Raw genomic sequence first — 14,812 nt, forward strand, 5'->3', positions numbered from 1 at the left:
GGCCTGAAGCCTGCTGCACGTGCATGCCACACACGTGTGGGGCCATCTCTGCACATCCTGAGGTGACCCTTTGGGGGGGTCATGATGGTCAGTGCACGTGTGCCGGCAGGGCTGGTCAGGGTTCATCCGCCTGCCCAGGAGCCTGAGGCAGGGAGGTGTTGGTGACCGTTCCCCCAGGGTGGCTCACCCACAGCCCCGGGCATGGACCAGGTCGTCCCTGCCCCTCCGTAAGCCTGGGGACTGGCAGACCGTCTCTTCTCTGGGGACACGTATCCAGCCACACATGGGCTGACCCCCTCCCAATCTCTGCACCCGACACAGTTTGATCCCTTCTCAGGCCAATCCTGAGGCTCAGGACTGGCACACTGTCTCCATCCCGAGGCAAGCACAGGTGGGCACACTGCCCTTGTCCTTGGTCCACCATGGGACTGGTCCTGTCTGTCTCCAGCGCCCAGCATGGCTTCAACACAGCTCTGCCTCTGGGGCTGGCTGGGCCTGCACTCAGAGTCCCTGCCACACCAGCCGTTGGCTGCAGGCATATCACAGATAGGGGTGCTGCCCAGGGCTCCAAGTAGACCAACTAGATAAAGATGCCCACCCACAGCCCAGGATGAGCGGGCAGGCAATGGCGGTTCCCTGGGAAGGGAAGGGCCCCAGAGTGGGGTGCTCAGAACCCTGGGCCACTCTGCAGTTAACCACCACCTCCTGGCAATGGCTGGCCTCAGCGAGGCCCCAGGGCCTCCCTGCAGCGTCACAGTGTGCATGTCCCTGGCACTGTCCCATCACCAGGCTGTGGTGGGTGTGTGGGGAGGCTGTGGTACACAATGCAGGTAAGATAATATGAGAACGTGCACCCAGCACCAGGGGACTCAGAAAATGTTGCACACATGCCCATTTTCTCTTTCTGGATACGGTTTGGTTGGCGTGTGTGTGTGTGTGTGTGTGTGTGTGTGTGTGTATGTGAAAGGAAAGCTGCTATCCTGCCCACATGTGTATGTGTGTGTGTCCAGCCCCACCCATGGGATGGTCCCAGCCCTGCCTCTCCAGCCACCCTCACTGCCCAGAAGGGAGGGAAACCACCGTGGGGACTGGGATTTCTCAGAATTAAGGGGGCACGCAGGGTCATGGGGACAGACGGAATGACCCAGAAGGAAGGAGGCGTACACCAGACCGCAGATGGAGCCCACTCACAGGCACGGACTCTCATGCAGACTTTGAGCACGCACACACATGCGCACAGAGAGGTGGGGTGGACACATGTGGAGTTGGGACGCACCCACCATGTTCTGGAGCACAGGCCGCTAAACCACAGAGCAGCAGAGATCAAAGGCCTGGGCTCTCAAACTTAGTCTAAAATACTCTGGGCCTCCGCCCCGTAAGCCACAGGCTGCCCAGTGGCTGAGAGAAGGGGACAGTTGGGGCCGAGCAGGGCTGCTGAGCTGCGGGGGGTGCTCCCGCCACTGACTGGGGGCCGGCCCTGTGGCATTTGGCTTTGGTGGTCCCTAGGGCAGCTCCTTCCCCCACGCTAGGCAGGAAAGAGGCCGGGAGGCACTTTCTGGAACCAGGCACTTTTAATCATGGAACCGAGGGTCCTGGAGTGTGAGGAGGGAGGGGCAGGGTTGGGGGCAGAGTTAGGGCCCGGGAAACCTCAGGTTAGGGTGAGGACCCTGGGGTCTGACTGGTTCAGCCTTAGGTGCCCATGTTGGGGCTGGAGGGCCCCCAGGATCAGGATGGGGCAGGGATGGAGGCCCCACAGAAGGAGGGCCAGGCTCCGGGGAGTCAGTATTGAGCCCCAGGGGCAGCAGCCTGGGGTCAGTGTCCTGGGGCTAGTGCCCCAGATCAGGACCCAGCCTGTCAGTCATAGTCCGCGTCATCAAACTTGGTGCTGAAGAAGGCGGCAGAGTCCTTGGCCAGCCGGGCCAGGTGCAGGGCACCAGTCACCACCAGCCCCAGGAGCAGCAGTGGCGGCACCAGCGTCCACATCGCAGCCAGGATGTTGTAGCACTTGGCTTTGGAGCCAAAACGCCGGGCCGCTTCCAGGTCACCAACCACCTTCTGATCTCGGGCCTGCAGAGAGACCGCAGGGCCAGATCTCTATGTGTCCTTGGGGCCTGGGGGCCCTTCCCCACCCCCACCCTGGGCACCTGGAAGCCCCTACTGGACCCAAAATCTGGATGGAAGGGTGTGGCCTGAGGAGATACTCCCTGGGGACCCAGCTATGGACCCAGGGGCCATCCCAGGCCAGTGTCAGCCTATCAGAGCTCTCCATGGGTGAGGGTCCCCCAGGGTGCTGAGACACCCCCAACCCTGCCAGCCAGGAGCTGAAGTCAAAGGGACCTCTGTTCAAGAAGCCCACAGCATGTGAACCCCCCTTGATTGCAGAGACCTCTGTGGGTGCCTCCCAATGGCCTCTGTGCTCTTGGATGGGCCAGACCCCCTTAAGAAGAGACTCCATGTCTAACGGAGAAGCCCCCAGCCTTGCCTTCATGAGGAGCTCTTTCCCGGCCATACTGATGGTGTTACCTTCACAAGCGGTGCCCACAGAGCCCCTCACTGACAAGCAGAGCCCCCCACCGCCCCCAGCAAAGCAAGGACCCCCCACGGAGCTCCCCACCCCTCCCCCCTTCCCTCCACCTTGGTGCAGTAGTGGAGCCTCCTCCCCACCCCACCCCCGCCTTGGTGGGGCCCCTGCCCACCTTGATGGAATAGGCCAGTGCCAGGAAGCCGAGGCAACACAGGTTCAGGTAGAGGGTGCTGAACACCGACCAGATCAGGTGGTCTCGAGGCGGGGGGTGCGGGGCCCCCAGTGTGAGGGCTGTGTGGGCACCGGCCTTGCTGGGTGTGGGGGCCCGGGGGTCCTCGCGGGGATACGCCGTGTCCATGGGTTCCAGCGCCGTCTCTTCCACACTCAGACTGGTGCTGGGAGGGTGGGCACCCGCTCACTTATGGCCCTGCCGCCCTCCCCGCCCAGCCCCTCAACGCTATATATAACACAAATTACAGCCTGCAGGCCGAGGCTGCGGCCTGCCCCTTGGCCCCCACCCCAGGGAGCCCCTGTCCGAGGCTGCCTTGGACCACCCAGCAGGGTCCCTCCCGACAGACATCCCGTCAGGGAGCCCCCCGCTTGGAAGACTATGGCCGGGCAGTGGCAGAGACCCCCACCCATCCCCCCACCCCCATCAAAGGCTGCTGGCCGAGTGGGCAGTGGGCAGACCACTGGCCAGAGCCCCCTCCCTCCAGGCCAAGAAGAGCTGGAGGTGCCGCCTCAGCGCCATGGGCCTCATAATTCAGGGATGTACAGGAGCCCCCCTCCTCAGAACCAGAGCTGCTGAAACCGCAGCCCCTCCATTCCCAGAACTCAACTCTGCCCCTAACACTCTCAGAGCACCAGCGCCAGGCCCTAGGAGCGCAGGCATCCCTGCAAGGAGGACAGGGAGGGCAGCTGTCAGAGGGCGCGCGTGAGAAGGAGAGAACCACATGGGGGGAAAGCCAAGGGGTGCAGCCTGTTAGGAGCCAACAGGGGGACCCCCAGGGACCAGCAACAGCTGTTAACACTGGTGTCGGGATGCAGGGAGCCTGTGGGCTCCTGTGGTGGACACTCCCCTCAGCCTCCTCGGCTGCCCTCCCTGATCCCAGAATGTCTGTGGTGAGTGGTCCTGTTTAGGGCTCAAGGTCCGCCCCAGTCATGTCTCTGGCTGTAGATGCCTCTGTGTGCTGACGACTCACATTTATGTCTTGAGCCCAGACTTCCCCCAAAGACATTGGCTTGATCCCCAGCTCTGGACACACACACCGCAACTCCTGCTCTGTGGACCTCCACTCACGTCCCAACAATAGACCCTGGATCCTCCCTCCAAACCTCCTCTGCCAAGCCTTCCCCCGAGCAGTAGTGGCAACTGCAGCCGGCCAGAAGGCTCAGCTTCCCCGTCTCCCAGTCAGCCACACTCCCGAGTGCCCGGGACCGAGCTGCCCTCCCTCCTCCAGGACCCACACTCGCCACCTGCAGGGGATGGTTGGGTGGGGGGTTCCTTGCTGCTGTGCTTGAGCCTGTGAACCCCAAATATCTGAGACAGGTCTCGGTTAATTTAGAAAGATTATTTTGCCAAGGTTGAGGACGTGCCCGTGACTCAGCCTCAGGAGCTCCTGAGGATCTGTACCCAAGGTGGTCAGAGCACAGTTTGGTTTTATACATTCTAGGGAGACAGGAGACATCAGTCAACATATGTAAGATGAATATTGGTTCAGTCTGGAAAGGCAGGACAATGCAAAGCAAGGCAGGGAAGACTCGAAGTGGGGAGGCGCTTCCCGGTCACAGGTAGATAAGAGACAAAAGTTGCATTCTTTTGAGTTTCTGACTTGCTTCTCCAAAGGAGGCAACCAGATATGCATTCACCTCAGCAGAGGGGTGACTTTTTTTCTTTTTCTTTTTTTTTTTTTGTGAGACAGAGTCTCACTCTGTTGCCCAGGCTGGAGTGCAGTGGCGTGATTTTGGCTCACGGCAGCCTCTGCCCCCCGGGTTCAAGCGAGTCTCTTGCCTCAGCCTCCCGAGCAGCTGGCACTACAGGCGCCTGCCACCACGCCCGGCTAGTTTTTGTATTTGCAGTCAAGACAGGGTTTCACCATGTTGGTCAGGATGAAAAAAGCTAACTCTGTAAAGCATTTAAAGAGGTTTGTCCTGAGCTAAATATGACTGACCACGGCTCATGATACAGCCTCCAGATTTCCAGCAAACGTGCCAGAGGTGGCCGGGCTACAGCTTGGTTTTATACACTGTAAGGAGACAGAAGTTGCAGGCAAAGACATAGATCAATACAAGTGTCAACGAAAAGAGTCCAACTCTGAAATATTTGAAGAGATTTATTCTGAGTCAAATATGAGTGACCATGGCCCGTGGTGCAGCCCTCAGGAGGGCCTGAGAACATCTACCCAAGGGGTTCAGGGCGCAGCTTGGTTTTATACATTTTAGGGAGACATGAGGCATCATTCAAATACATTTAAGAAATACATTGGTTTGGTCCAGAAAGGTGGGACAACACAAAGCTGGGGGGTGGGGGTAGGGGTGGCAGTGTTCCAGGCTATAGGTGAATTTAAACATTCTCTTGTTGACAATTGGTTGAGTTTGTCTAAAGACCTGGGATTGGTAGAAAAGGAGTGTTCAGGTTAAGATCAAGATTGTGGCCAGGCGTGGTGGCCCATGCCTGTAATCCCAGCACTTTGGGAGGCCGAGGCGGGCGGATCATGAGGTCAGGAGTTCGAGACCAGCCTGACCAACATGGAGAAGCCCCGTCTGTACTAAAAATACAAAATTAGCCAGGCGTGGTGGCGCATGCCTGTAATCCCAGCTACTCAGGAGGCTGAGGCATGAGAATCACTTGAACCCGGGAGGCGAGGGCTGCGGGGAGCCGAGATCGCACCATTGCACTCCAGCCTGGGCAACAAGAGCAAAACTCCATCTCAAAAAAAAAAAAAAAAAAAAGATAGGGCCGGGCGTGGTGGCAGACACCTGTAATCCCAGCACTTTGGGAGGCCAAGGCGGGCAAATCATGAGGTCAGGAGTTCGAGACCAGCCTGACCAACATGGTGAAACCCCGTCTCCACTAAAAATACAAAAATTAGCCGGGCGTGGTGGTGGGTGCCTGAAATTCCAGCTACTCAGGAGGCTGAGGCAGGAGAATCACTTGAACCCGGGAGGCGGAGGTTGCAGTGAGCCAAGATCAGATGGTGCCATTGCACTCCAGCCTGGGTGACAGAGCGAGAGACTCCGTCTCAAAAAAATAAATAAATAAAAAATAAAGATTGTGGAGATCAAAGTTCTTTTGAAGTCTTATAGCGGCTGCCCTTAGAGACAATAGGTGACCAGTGTTTCCTATTCAGATCTTAGTTAATCTCTTCAGGACTGGGAGGGTCTGGAAGAAAAAGATCTGGCTATGTTAATTGAGATTCTTTACAAATGCAAATTTTCCCCCACAAAGAACAATTTTGCAGGGGCCATTTCAAAATATGGCAAAGAAACATGTTTTTGGGGTATTTTGATTTTCTTGTTTCATAATGTTATGCCAGAGTCAGGTTGGAAAGTAAGTCACAATATATAGGGTTAAATAAAACTCATCTGGTCGGCCGGGCATGGTGGCTCATGCCTGTAATCCCAGCACTTTGGGAGGCCGAGGCAGGCAGATCACCTGAGATCAAGAGTTCGAGACCAGCCTGGCCAACGTGGTGAAACCTGTCTCTACTGAAAATACAAAAACAAAACAAACAAACAAAAACCAAAACTCATCTGAAGAGAATTTACCATTTGTAGGTAAATTCCGCAGACCCCTTTGATAGGAACTGGGGCAAGATTAAAAAGTCAGAGTTTAGTCCTCACAAGTAAGGTGTACATTGCTTCTGCCAGGTAAGGCAAGACATCTCAAAGGGGTGTGGTCACAGGTCATAGTGATAACACTGGGCTTGGGGAGGTCCCCAATTGCCAGTGGGACCTGGACCCCCACGGGTGGCCAGGCTCTTGGCACAAGAAGGAAATTCAAGGACAAGACCGAAAATAGTGAAAGTAGGAAGATTTGTTGAAAAGTGAAGGCCAGGCGCGGTGGCTCGCGCCTGTAATCCCAGCACTTTGGGAAGCTGAGGCGGGTGCATCACCTGAGGTCAGGAGTTCGAGATCAGCCTGGCCAACATGGCGAAACCCTCTCTCTACTAAAAATGCAAAAATTAGCCCGGCGCGGTGGTGCGTGCCTGTGATCCCAGCTACTCGGGAGGCTGAGGCAGGAGAATCACTTGAACCCGGTAGGCGGAAGTTGCAGTGAGATGAGATCGCATCACTGCACTCCAGTCTGGGCGACAGAGGAAGACTCCCTCTCAAAAAAAAAAAAGAAAAGAGAAGTGAAAAGAAAGTACACACTCAAGAAAGGGCTGTGTGGGCGGAGACTCGAGAGAGTCACTTGCAAGGGGTTTGGGTGGGGGTTCCATCTTTCAGGGTTTCTTTCACCAAGGTGGAGAGTACCATGAAGATTCTTGCAAGAAGGTGACGATTTCTCAGACCTGAGCTGCCTTGCATTTTTCTTTCAAGACAACATAGAGGGTCTTTATTCGATAGCAGCTGAGAGACCATGCCTCAGTCCTCTTGAGGGGACGCCTTTCCCCCCGCGTACCACTTCTTTCCCACGTTTCCCTTCTCTGCAGGCTACAGCTTGATGCAAAAGAAGGGGATCGTCCTACAGGTCCTGAATACACAACCTTTGAGGGCACAGTTTGGAGGTGGAGTGGCAGAGGACATTTGTAAAAGTGGGACAGCAAAGTTTCACTGTAGCCCACGAGGAAGGAGAACTTGCGGGCAGGCAAGTGCCTCAGGACCAGGGCACAGATCTCCAACCGGTCAGCCCAGCACTGTAAGACCAGCCGGTCAGCCAGGCAGCCCGGGAAGGTTCCCCACATGAACGTGCGACGGAAAACACCCTCCAGCGTTCGCTCCGCGGCACGGTCCTCCCCATCCGGGTTCCCCGTGTGAGCGACCTCTGGCCCTCACGGCGGGCGACGAAGTGCGGCGCGGGCGCGTCCTCACAGGTCACCGGCTTGTCCCCCCGGCCTCCGCGGACTCGGGCCGCCGGTTCTTGTTACAGACCGCGGAGGTGTGCAGGGCCCGCCCCGCGCAAGGCAGCTCTCGGCCCCGCGCAAGGCAGCTCTCGGCCCCCGCACAGCACCCGCGGCCCCCGCACAGCACCCGCGGCCCCCGCACAGCACCCGCGGCCCCCGCACAGCACCCGCGGCCCCCGCACAGCACCCGCGGCCCCCGCAGCCCGCCGCGCACGGAGGCCGCCATCGTGGGCCGAGCGCCCGCCATGTTTACAGCAAATCTGTGTGTTCCTGGAACTGCCGCGGGGCGGGTGGCTGCGGGCGGAGTGTGTTCATATGAGGAGGTCCTCGGGGACGCATTCAGCGCCGGGGTGGCTCTGGTCTGTCTTCGCCAGCTCGGCCCACACTGCTTTTGAAGGTCTCATCGGCCCCTCGCTTCTGCAGCAACTTCAACAGTCTCCTTTGCTAGTCCTGTGAGGCCGCTGCTTAGAATGTTCTATTCTCCTGCAGCCGCTCCATATTATTCTGTCTCATTTTGTGGATTTAAAGATTTTCTGATGGTCAATTGGCTTAAAGAGTTCAGCTTTGGGGCCGGGCGCGGTGGCTCACGCCTGTAATCCCAGCACTTTGGGAGGCCGAGGTGGGTGGATCACGAGGTCAGGAGATCGAGACCATCCTGGCTGACGCGGTGAAACCCCGTCTCTACTAAGAATACAAAAAGTTAGCAGGACGTGGTGGCGGGCGCCTGTAGTCCCAGCTACTCGGGAGGCTGAGGCAGGAGAATGGCGTGAGCCCGGGAGGCGGAGCTTGCGGTGAGCCAACATCGCGCCACTGCACTCCAGCCTGGGCGACAGAGCGAGACTCCGTTTCCAAACAAACAAAAAAAAAGTTCAGCTTTGCCTGAAGAGTTGGTTAGTCGAAAGAAATTCTTGAGTTTACATAACCGGGGCTGTGGAAGCCAAGGCGCTTGTTATGCAGATGCCTCCAGGTGGCAGGCTGGAGATACGGATGATAAAAAATACCTCTTTTCCACCCTTAAAAAGGGCTCTTAGTTAAATGTCTGTTCTATAGGAAAAGACCTAGAAAGGGAAGGAGATTCGCTACAGAATGCAAATTTCCCTAATAAGAGACAGTTGTGCAAGGCCATTTCAAAATATGCCAGATAAATATATTTTGATGCTGTGCATGGAGGATGAGGCAGGTGGATCACTTGAGCCCAGGAGCTGGAGACCAGTCTGGGCAACACAGTAAGGCCCCGTCTCAAAAATAAAAATACATATATTTTGGGGGTAAATAATTTTTATTTCCTTCAGAGCCTGCTATTTGTTGTGAAAGGAAAATAAATATTGGGACCCCAAAATCACTGAACCAAAAGGAGGTCTCGTCAAGCTGGGAACTGCTTGGGGCAAACCTGCCTCCCATTCTACTCCTAAAAACGACTGCTGCCCAAACAAAAAAGCTACATACCTCCCTCACAAGTTGTCCACAGGGAATTTCCTTGCGGACAAAAGACAAGTAGAACTCAAACTTACCCTTCTGTCCGCTGAGATAATGCATATCTGATTGCTTCCTTTGCAAAGGCTAATCAGAAACTCAAAACAGTGCGATCCTTTGTCTCTTCTCGACCTATGACCTGGAAGCCCCCTCCCACTTCGAGTTGTCCCATCTTTCCAGACTGAACTAATGAACGTCGTACATATATTGATGTCCATGTCTCCCTCAAATGTATAAAACCAGCTGTGCCCCGATCATCTTGGGCACCCTGTCAGGACCTCCTGAGGCTGTGTCACCCGCGCATCCTTAACCTTGGTCCTAAATCGACTGAGAACTTTCTCAGATATTTAGGGTTTACACTGTCATGTGATGCTGTACCACGGTCAGGTTGGAATTTGGTAACTTATTGCTACGAAGAGTCTGTTTTGTCAGTACTATGAGCTCCATCTCAGTGTTAATGCTGGTCGGTTGTGCCTAAACTCCACAGGGAGGGGATATGAGTAGGTCTGTCCAAACTCCCTTTCCCTTCGACGCTGTGAATTCAGTTTTTCAGGTTTGTTTGGGACCCCCTTGGCCAAGGGAGCTCCATTCAGTCATGGGGGCAGTGGGGGGCTTAGATTTTTAATTTTGGTTTTCAGTCAGCACTCCAGTCCAGTCAGGAGGGCTTCAGACCACGAAGAGGGGAGGTGTCCCCACGGCAGAGCCAGACACAGATCCCAGGACATTCTGTGTGTCAGGGAGACATGGCCCAGGACAGAAGGCCTCTGGAGGCCTGGACATGGATAAGTCCTTAGAGCTCACCCCAGCCAGCAGAAGGAGGAGGACTTAGGGTGTTCGACGTCGAGAAGCACTGTGAGTCGATGGTAGACACAGCCATTGTTAAAGTTAAATCATAAATCTTAGAAATTATCAATACAATGTATCTTATAGAGCCAAAGTCATCATTACTCAAACACATCACTCTGCAGTTACACGGCTGCACGCTACTGTCATGTAAGCTCTGGAAGTTACTGACGTGGACCTGACCGCCCGCTGAGGTGAAAGGCTACAGCAGGGTGAGCAGCTGCCCATCTCTGTAAATTCCACCTTCAGCGATGTCCTCTGGGGAGTCTGGCCTGGTGGGCGAATAAGCCCAGGAAAATGGGCCCACGTAGCACATCAGGAATTAAACAGGTCGCGGGTCGCGGTGCACACAGGCCTGCAGGCCACACTCCTGCCCCGTGACCCACACTGCCCCCTCTGACAAGCCCAAGTGTACAGCATCAGCTCAGTTTGCCGCAATAGCCTCTGCCAAGGAGGGTCCAGGAAGAAACTCAGAGGCCACACAAGGTGTTTCCACAGGAAGGCTGTAACCTCAGGAACTCTTCAGAGGCAACACCGGTTCATGGGAAAAACAGGCGGCAACTACGGGAAGCAGCTGGCACCCGTGTGAGGACCCAGGGAAGAGGCAGAGATGATCAGAACCTGGGAATCTGGAGGGTGCCCCAGGGACCAGCCAGCCAGAGCTCCGGGCAGTGTGGGCGCTGCTGGGCCGTGTGGAGCGGGTCTGGGAGCCGTCACCCAGGTGGGCCTCCAGGGGAAAGGGCCATGGCTCCTAACTCCACCGTCCAGGTCTCTGCCATTGGCATCCCACAGCCCCGTCTTCCATCAGTGCTCCCCAGAGTCCCCGTTCCTGGGCCTGGAGGGCTCCTTTGGGGCAGGCAACATTGGCCACCAGGCCTCTGACCTGCACCAGGAGACACGGGGACCTTTAGTCCCTAAACCTGCATGGAGCAGGACTGCAACCCCAGGAAAGGACAAGGGATGTCAGCTGTCAGCAGATGAGGCCTGTGACAAGTGAGGTGAGGGCTTTTTTTTTTTTTTTTTGAGACGGAGTCTGCCTCTGTTGCCCAGGCTGGAGTGCAGTGGCACGATCTTGGCTCACTGCAAGCTCCGCCTCGCCGATTCACGCCATTCTCCTACCTCAGCCTCTCGAGTAGCTGGGACTACAGCTGCCCGCCATCACACCAGGCTAATTTTTTTTTTTTTTTTTTTGTATATTTAGTAGAGACGAGGTTTCACCGTGTTAGCCAGGATGGTCTCGATCTCCTGACCTCGTGATCCGCCCGCCTCAGCCTCCCAAAGTGCTGGGATTACACGCGTGAGCCACGGCGCCTGGCGGAGGTGAGGGCTTTGGGGGAACGGTTGTGGGGCCTGGAGTGTGGAGGCATCAGCACAGGCCTGGCAGGAGCCCTGAACCGGGACAGTGAGGTCCTGCAGCTGCTGGCCTGGGGTGTGGAGACTCCCAACACAGGGGAAGTCTCCAGGACCCCCACACCACTAACAAGATGAGACTTGTACTCCCGTGGGCTCTAGAGAGGAAGCCCCTCTTAGCCCTCAGCCCTTCCTTCCTCCCTATCCTAAAGTAATTTGATCCTCAGGAATTTGTTCCGCCCTCATCTGGCCCCGGCCAAATCCCGATTTGACAAATGCCAGGAAAAGGAAACTGTTGAGAAACCGAAACTACTGGGGAAAGGGAGGGCTGACTGAGAACCATCCCAGTAACCCGACCACCGCTGGTCTTCGCTGGACACCATGAACCACACTGTCCAAACCTTCTTCTCTCCTGTCAACAGCGGCCAGCTCCCCAACTATGAGATGCTCAAGGAGGAGCACGAGGTGGCTGTGCTGGGGGCGCCCCACAACCCTGCTCCCCCGACATCCACCGTGATCCACATCCGCAGCGAGACCTCCGTGCCGGACCATGTTGTCTGGTCCCTGTTCAACACCCTCTTCATGAACCCCTGCTGCCTGGGCTTCATAGCATTCGCCTACTCCGTGAAGGTGCGTATGGCCCTGGGGGATGCTCAGAGGGTCCCAGTGAGTCTGGAGCTCCACCTGCGCACATGCTGCCTGGGGTGGGGACTTGTGTGTCCCTGTGAGTGTGAGTTTGTGTGCACGTCTGTCCCGTGTGTGCCCACGTCAGTAGCTTTGTCTGTGTGATCTGTGTGTGTGTGGCTTGGGAAATCTGCCCAGTGCAGGTCTAGGAGGAGGCTCCAGGAGGCTGGCTGGCTGGCTCAGAGTCTGTCCCTGGCTATCCACTAGCCCAGAGCAATTCTCCCTACAGCCCAGTAAGAAATTACACCCTCACCTTCCAGACTGGCCCCCAGGCTCTCCCAGAAAGTGAGAAGGGAACTCACAGGTGACTTCACCCCATGGTGGGGAGAACAGCCTGTGCTGGGGCCAAGGCAGAAGGAGGATGAGCCCCGAGGCTCCTGGAGAGTCTGAGCCCGGGTGAGGACGGGGAGGAGGTGGTCCCTGATCTCAGGGCGGGGAGGAGCCAGGGGGAGCCATAGCACGCGGCTCTCAGCTGGGGGATCCTGGTCTCTTCACCATCTCCTCTCCCCCAGTCTAGGGACAGGAAGATGGTTGGCGACATGACCGGGGCCCAGGCGTATGCCTCCACCGCCAAGTGCCTGAACATCTGGGCCCTGATTCTGGGCATCCTCATGACCATTCTGCTCATCGTCATCCCAGTGTTGATCTTCCAGGCCTATCAATAGATCAGGAGGCATCATTGAGGCCAGGAGTTCTGCCCATGACCTGTATCCCACGTACTCCACCTTCCATTCCTCGCCCTGCCCCCCGGGCCGAGTCCTGTATCAGCCCTTTATCCTCACACACTTTTCTACAATGGCATTCAATAAAGTGCACGTGTTTCTGGTGCTGCTGCGACTTCACCTGGGGAGGGGTCCTGCTGAGGGTTCGGAGCGTGGTTCTGAGACTGAGCAGGTTGGTCAGCCCCTGCACTGTCCCTTCCAGCCTCTGTGCAGTTCTTGGGGATGGGGCAAGTGCTCAGGCCTTCTGGTTTCGGGCCTCCTGCCGTGAGCAGCAGCTGGATCCAGGACCCTTGGAGGAGTTTCTGTGTCCTGCACGTCTCAGCTCCGACTCAAGGTGAGCTCTTTTCGGGAACGTCAGTGCTGAGTTCGGGACACCCTGGGCCCAAGGCCACGCTCTCGGCCTGTCAGCAATCCAGGCTGTCGGCTCAGGACAGAGGGAAGGGTTAAGCCCCCAGTAGGGCCACGGAGGGGTAAGGTGGCACCGGCTCCCCAGCTGCTCCCAGGCCCTGCTCTGTGGTGCTGAGGACCTGGCTTTAGTTCCTCGGGGTGGAGGGAGCACACAGCTGCCTGCCTCCGAGCTGTCTGGAGCAGCCAGTCCTGCAGATGTGGGCAGCTCAGGCCCCGTGGGAGGGAGGGGGCTTTGTGCCCAGGGCAGCAGCTGAAGGAGCCCCGGGCCTCGCAGCCCCTCCTGGGTGACCAGGTGCTGCTTCGCGGCGGCTGCCCCCTCCAGTCCAGCGGGTATCGGCCCGGCCCCCCCGTGGTGGGGGCAGCACAGGAGAGTGGAGCGACCCTCCTCGAAGGGTCTGACGCCCCGGACAGAGACCCCCGCCCCGACCTGGTTACAGCTCCCTTCCCGGGTTCGGTCTCCGGTGTGCGCACGTGGGGTGCCCCACGGGCGGCCGCGGTAGGAGCTGGGGTGGCCATGCGCGCCCCCGCCCCGCCGTGCACCCCCGACTCCAGGTCTGGATCTACTCGCCCTCCCCACCCTTATGCGCCCCCAGCCCCGGAGCCGCGCTCTCACCCCAGGGGCCGCAAGGGCGATGGACGCAGAGGAAGCGCCCTCCCCCCCTCGGGGTCTCCCGGAGGTGAGTCCCAAAGGGGGCGAACTCCGAAGTGGGTCCCGGGTGGGAGGCGCGCGGCCCCGCCCGGCGGGGAGGGAGAAGCGGCGGAGGCGGGAGCTCAGCGGCGCCCCTGGCGGCGGCCGGCGTAGGTGCAGGTCCCGGAGGAGGCTCCGCCCGCAGCCCAGACCCCCGCGGGGTGGGCGGGACGCGGACCCTGAGACCCGCAGCGCCTGACCGGGGCGGGAGCCCCTCTCCTCCCCCTCGGGCGCGTCCCCGGCCGAGCCTTCCCGCCCTCCTCTGGGGCTCCCACCTCCCCTTCACCCGCGGGGGTCCCGATTTCCGCGTCTCCTGGGCCCCTCCCTGGGCAGGGGGTCCAGCCGGAATCCACGGGTGACCTGCTGGAGGACTTGGTGGCCAGGGAATCACCGTGGGAGGCCGGTCCTGTGACCCCATAATGGGTTCTCTGCGCTCCTGGACGGGCCCATTGGTCGCATCGGGGCAGGGGAATCGCAATAAGGAGAATGTAATTCATGCAGAGTCCGCTGCGGGGGAGACCGGAGTTTTATTATTACTCAAATCCGTCTCCCCAAAATGATATGGTGGGTAGGCGGCCAGTGAGTCAGGAGTGCTGACCGGTCCGGTTGGAGATGAAGTCTTGGGGAGTCGAAGCTGTCTTCCTAACCCTAACCCAGTTCCTGGGTGGGGGCCACAGGACCAGATGAGCCAGATTGTGGATCTGGGTGGTGCCAGCTGATCCATTGAGTACGGGGTCTGTAAAGTATCTCAAACTCTGATCCTAGGTTCTACAGTAGTGCTGTGATCCCCGGGAGCAATTTAGGGGCTGGCGGGGTCAGAATCTTACCTCCTCCAGCTGCATGACTCCTAAAACATAATTTCTAATCTTGCAGCTAATTTGTTAGTCTTGCAAAGGCAGTCTGGTCCCTAGGCAGGAAGGGGGCTTGTTCAGCCTTGATCTGTAAACTGTTTCTCTCCAGATTAGTTTAGGCTAAGCCCAGGGATGCGCAAGGGCAGCTTGGAGGTTAGGAGCCAGGTGGAGTTGGTTAGGGTCAGAACTCCTTCACTGTCATC

General features: G+C 57.7%; 3 protein-coding genes across 3 annotated transcripts; 1 reads left to right on the forward strand and 2 right to left on the reverse strand.

Moving 5' to 3' along the window:
* Window positions 1-1,552: 1,552 nt before the first annotated feature.
* Window positions 1,553-2,979, reverse strand: IFITM5 (interferon induced transmembrane protein 5). The gene is made up of 2 exons (XM_024241354.2): window positions 2,697-2,979; window positions 1,553-2,067 (listed from the first exon to the last, which is right to left on the reverse strand). Exons 1-2 carry the CDS (start codon window positions 2,880-2,882, stop codon window positions 1,855-1,857), a joined length of 399 nt encoding a protein of 132 aa, XP_024097122.1. The 5' UTR covers window positions 2,883-2,979; the 3' UTR covers window positions 1,553-1,854.
* Window positions 2,980-4,633: 1,654 nt separating this feature from the next.
* LOC112131358 (small ribosomal subunit protein uS3m-like) lies at window positions 4,634-7,816 on the reverse strand. Its single transcript, XM_024241342.3, is given in 3 exon segments — window positions 4,634-7,505; window positions 7,508-7,600; window positions 7,603-7,816. Coding segments are annotated over 3 exon segments (780 nt in total). The 3' UTR covers window positions 4,634-7,032.
* Window positions 7,817-10,935: 3,119 nt separating this feature from the next.
* On the forward strand, window positions 10,936-12,767 carry LOC100453977 (interferon-induced transmembrane protein 3). The gene is made up of 2 exons (XM_002821311.6): window positions 10,936-11,886; window positions 12,453-12,767. Exons 1-2 carry the CDS (start codon window positions 11,638-11,640, stop codon window positions 12,603-12,605), a joined length of 402 nt encoding a protein of 133 aa, XP_002821357.1. The 5' UTR covers window positions 10,936-11,637; the 3' UTR covers window positions 12,606-12,767.
* Window positions 12,768-14,812: the final 2,045 nt, after the last annotated feature.

The sequence above is a fragment of the Pongo abelii genome, chromosome 9, assembly GCF_028885655.2.
Source record: "Pongo abelii isolate AG06213 chromosome 9, NHGRI_mPonAbe1-v2.0_pri, whole genome shotgun sequence".
Lineage (NCBI taxonomy): Eukaryota > Metazoa > Chordata > Mammalia > Primates > Hominidae > Pongo > Pongo abelii.

Coding starts and splice junctions, on each gene's coding strand:
- LOC100453977 (XM_002821311.6), top strand. CDS start 11,638: ATGAACCACACTGTCCAAACCTTCTTCTCTCCTGTCAACAGCGGCCAG. Junction 11,887..12,452: donor CATTCGCCTACTCCGTGAAG/GTGCGTATGGCC, acceptor CCTCTCCCCCAG/TCTAGGGACAGGAAGATGGT.
- IFITM5 (XM_024241354.2), bottom strand. CDS start 2,882: ATGGACACGGCGTATCCCCGCGAGGACCCCCGGGCCCCCACACCCAGC. Junction 2,068..2,696: donor CACTGGCCTATTCCATCAAG/GTGGGCAGGGGC, acceptor GTCTCTCTGCAG/GCCCGAGATCAGAAGGTGGT.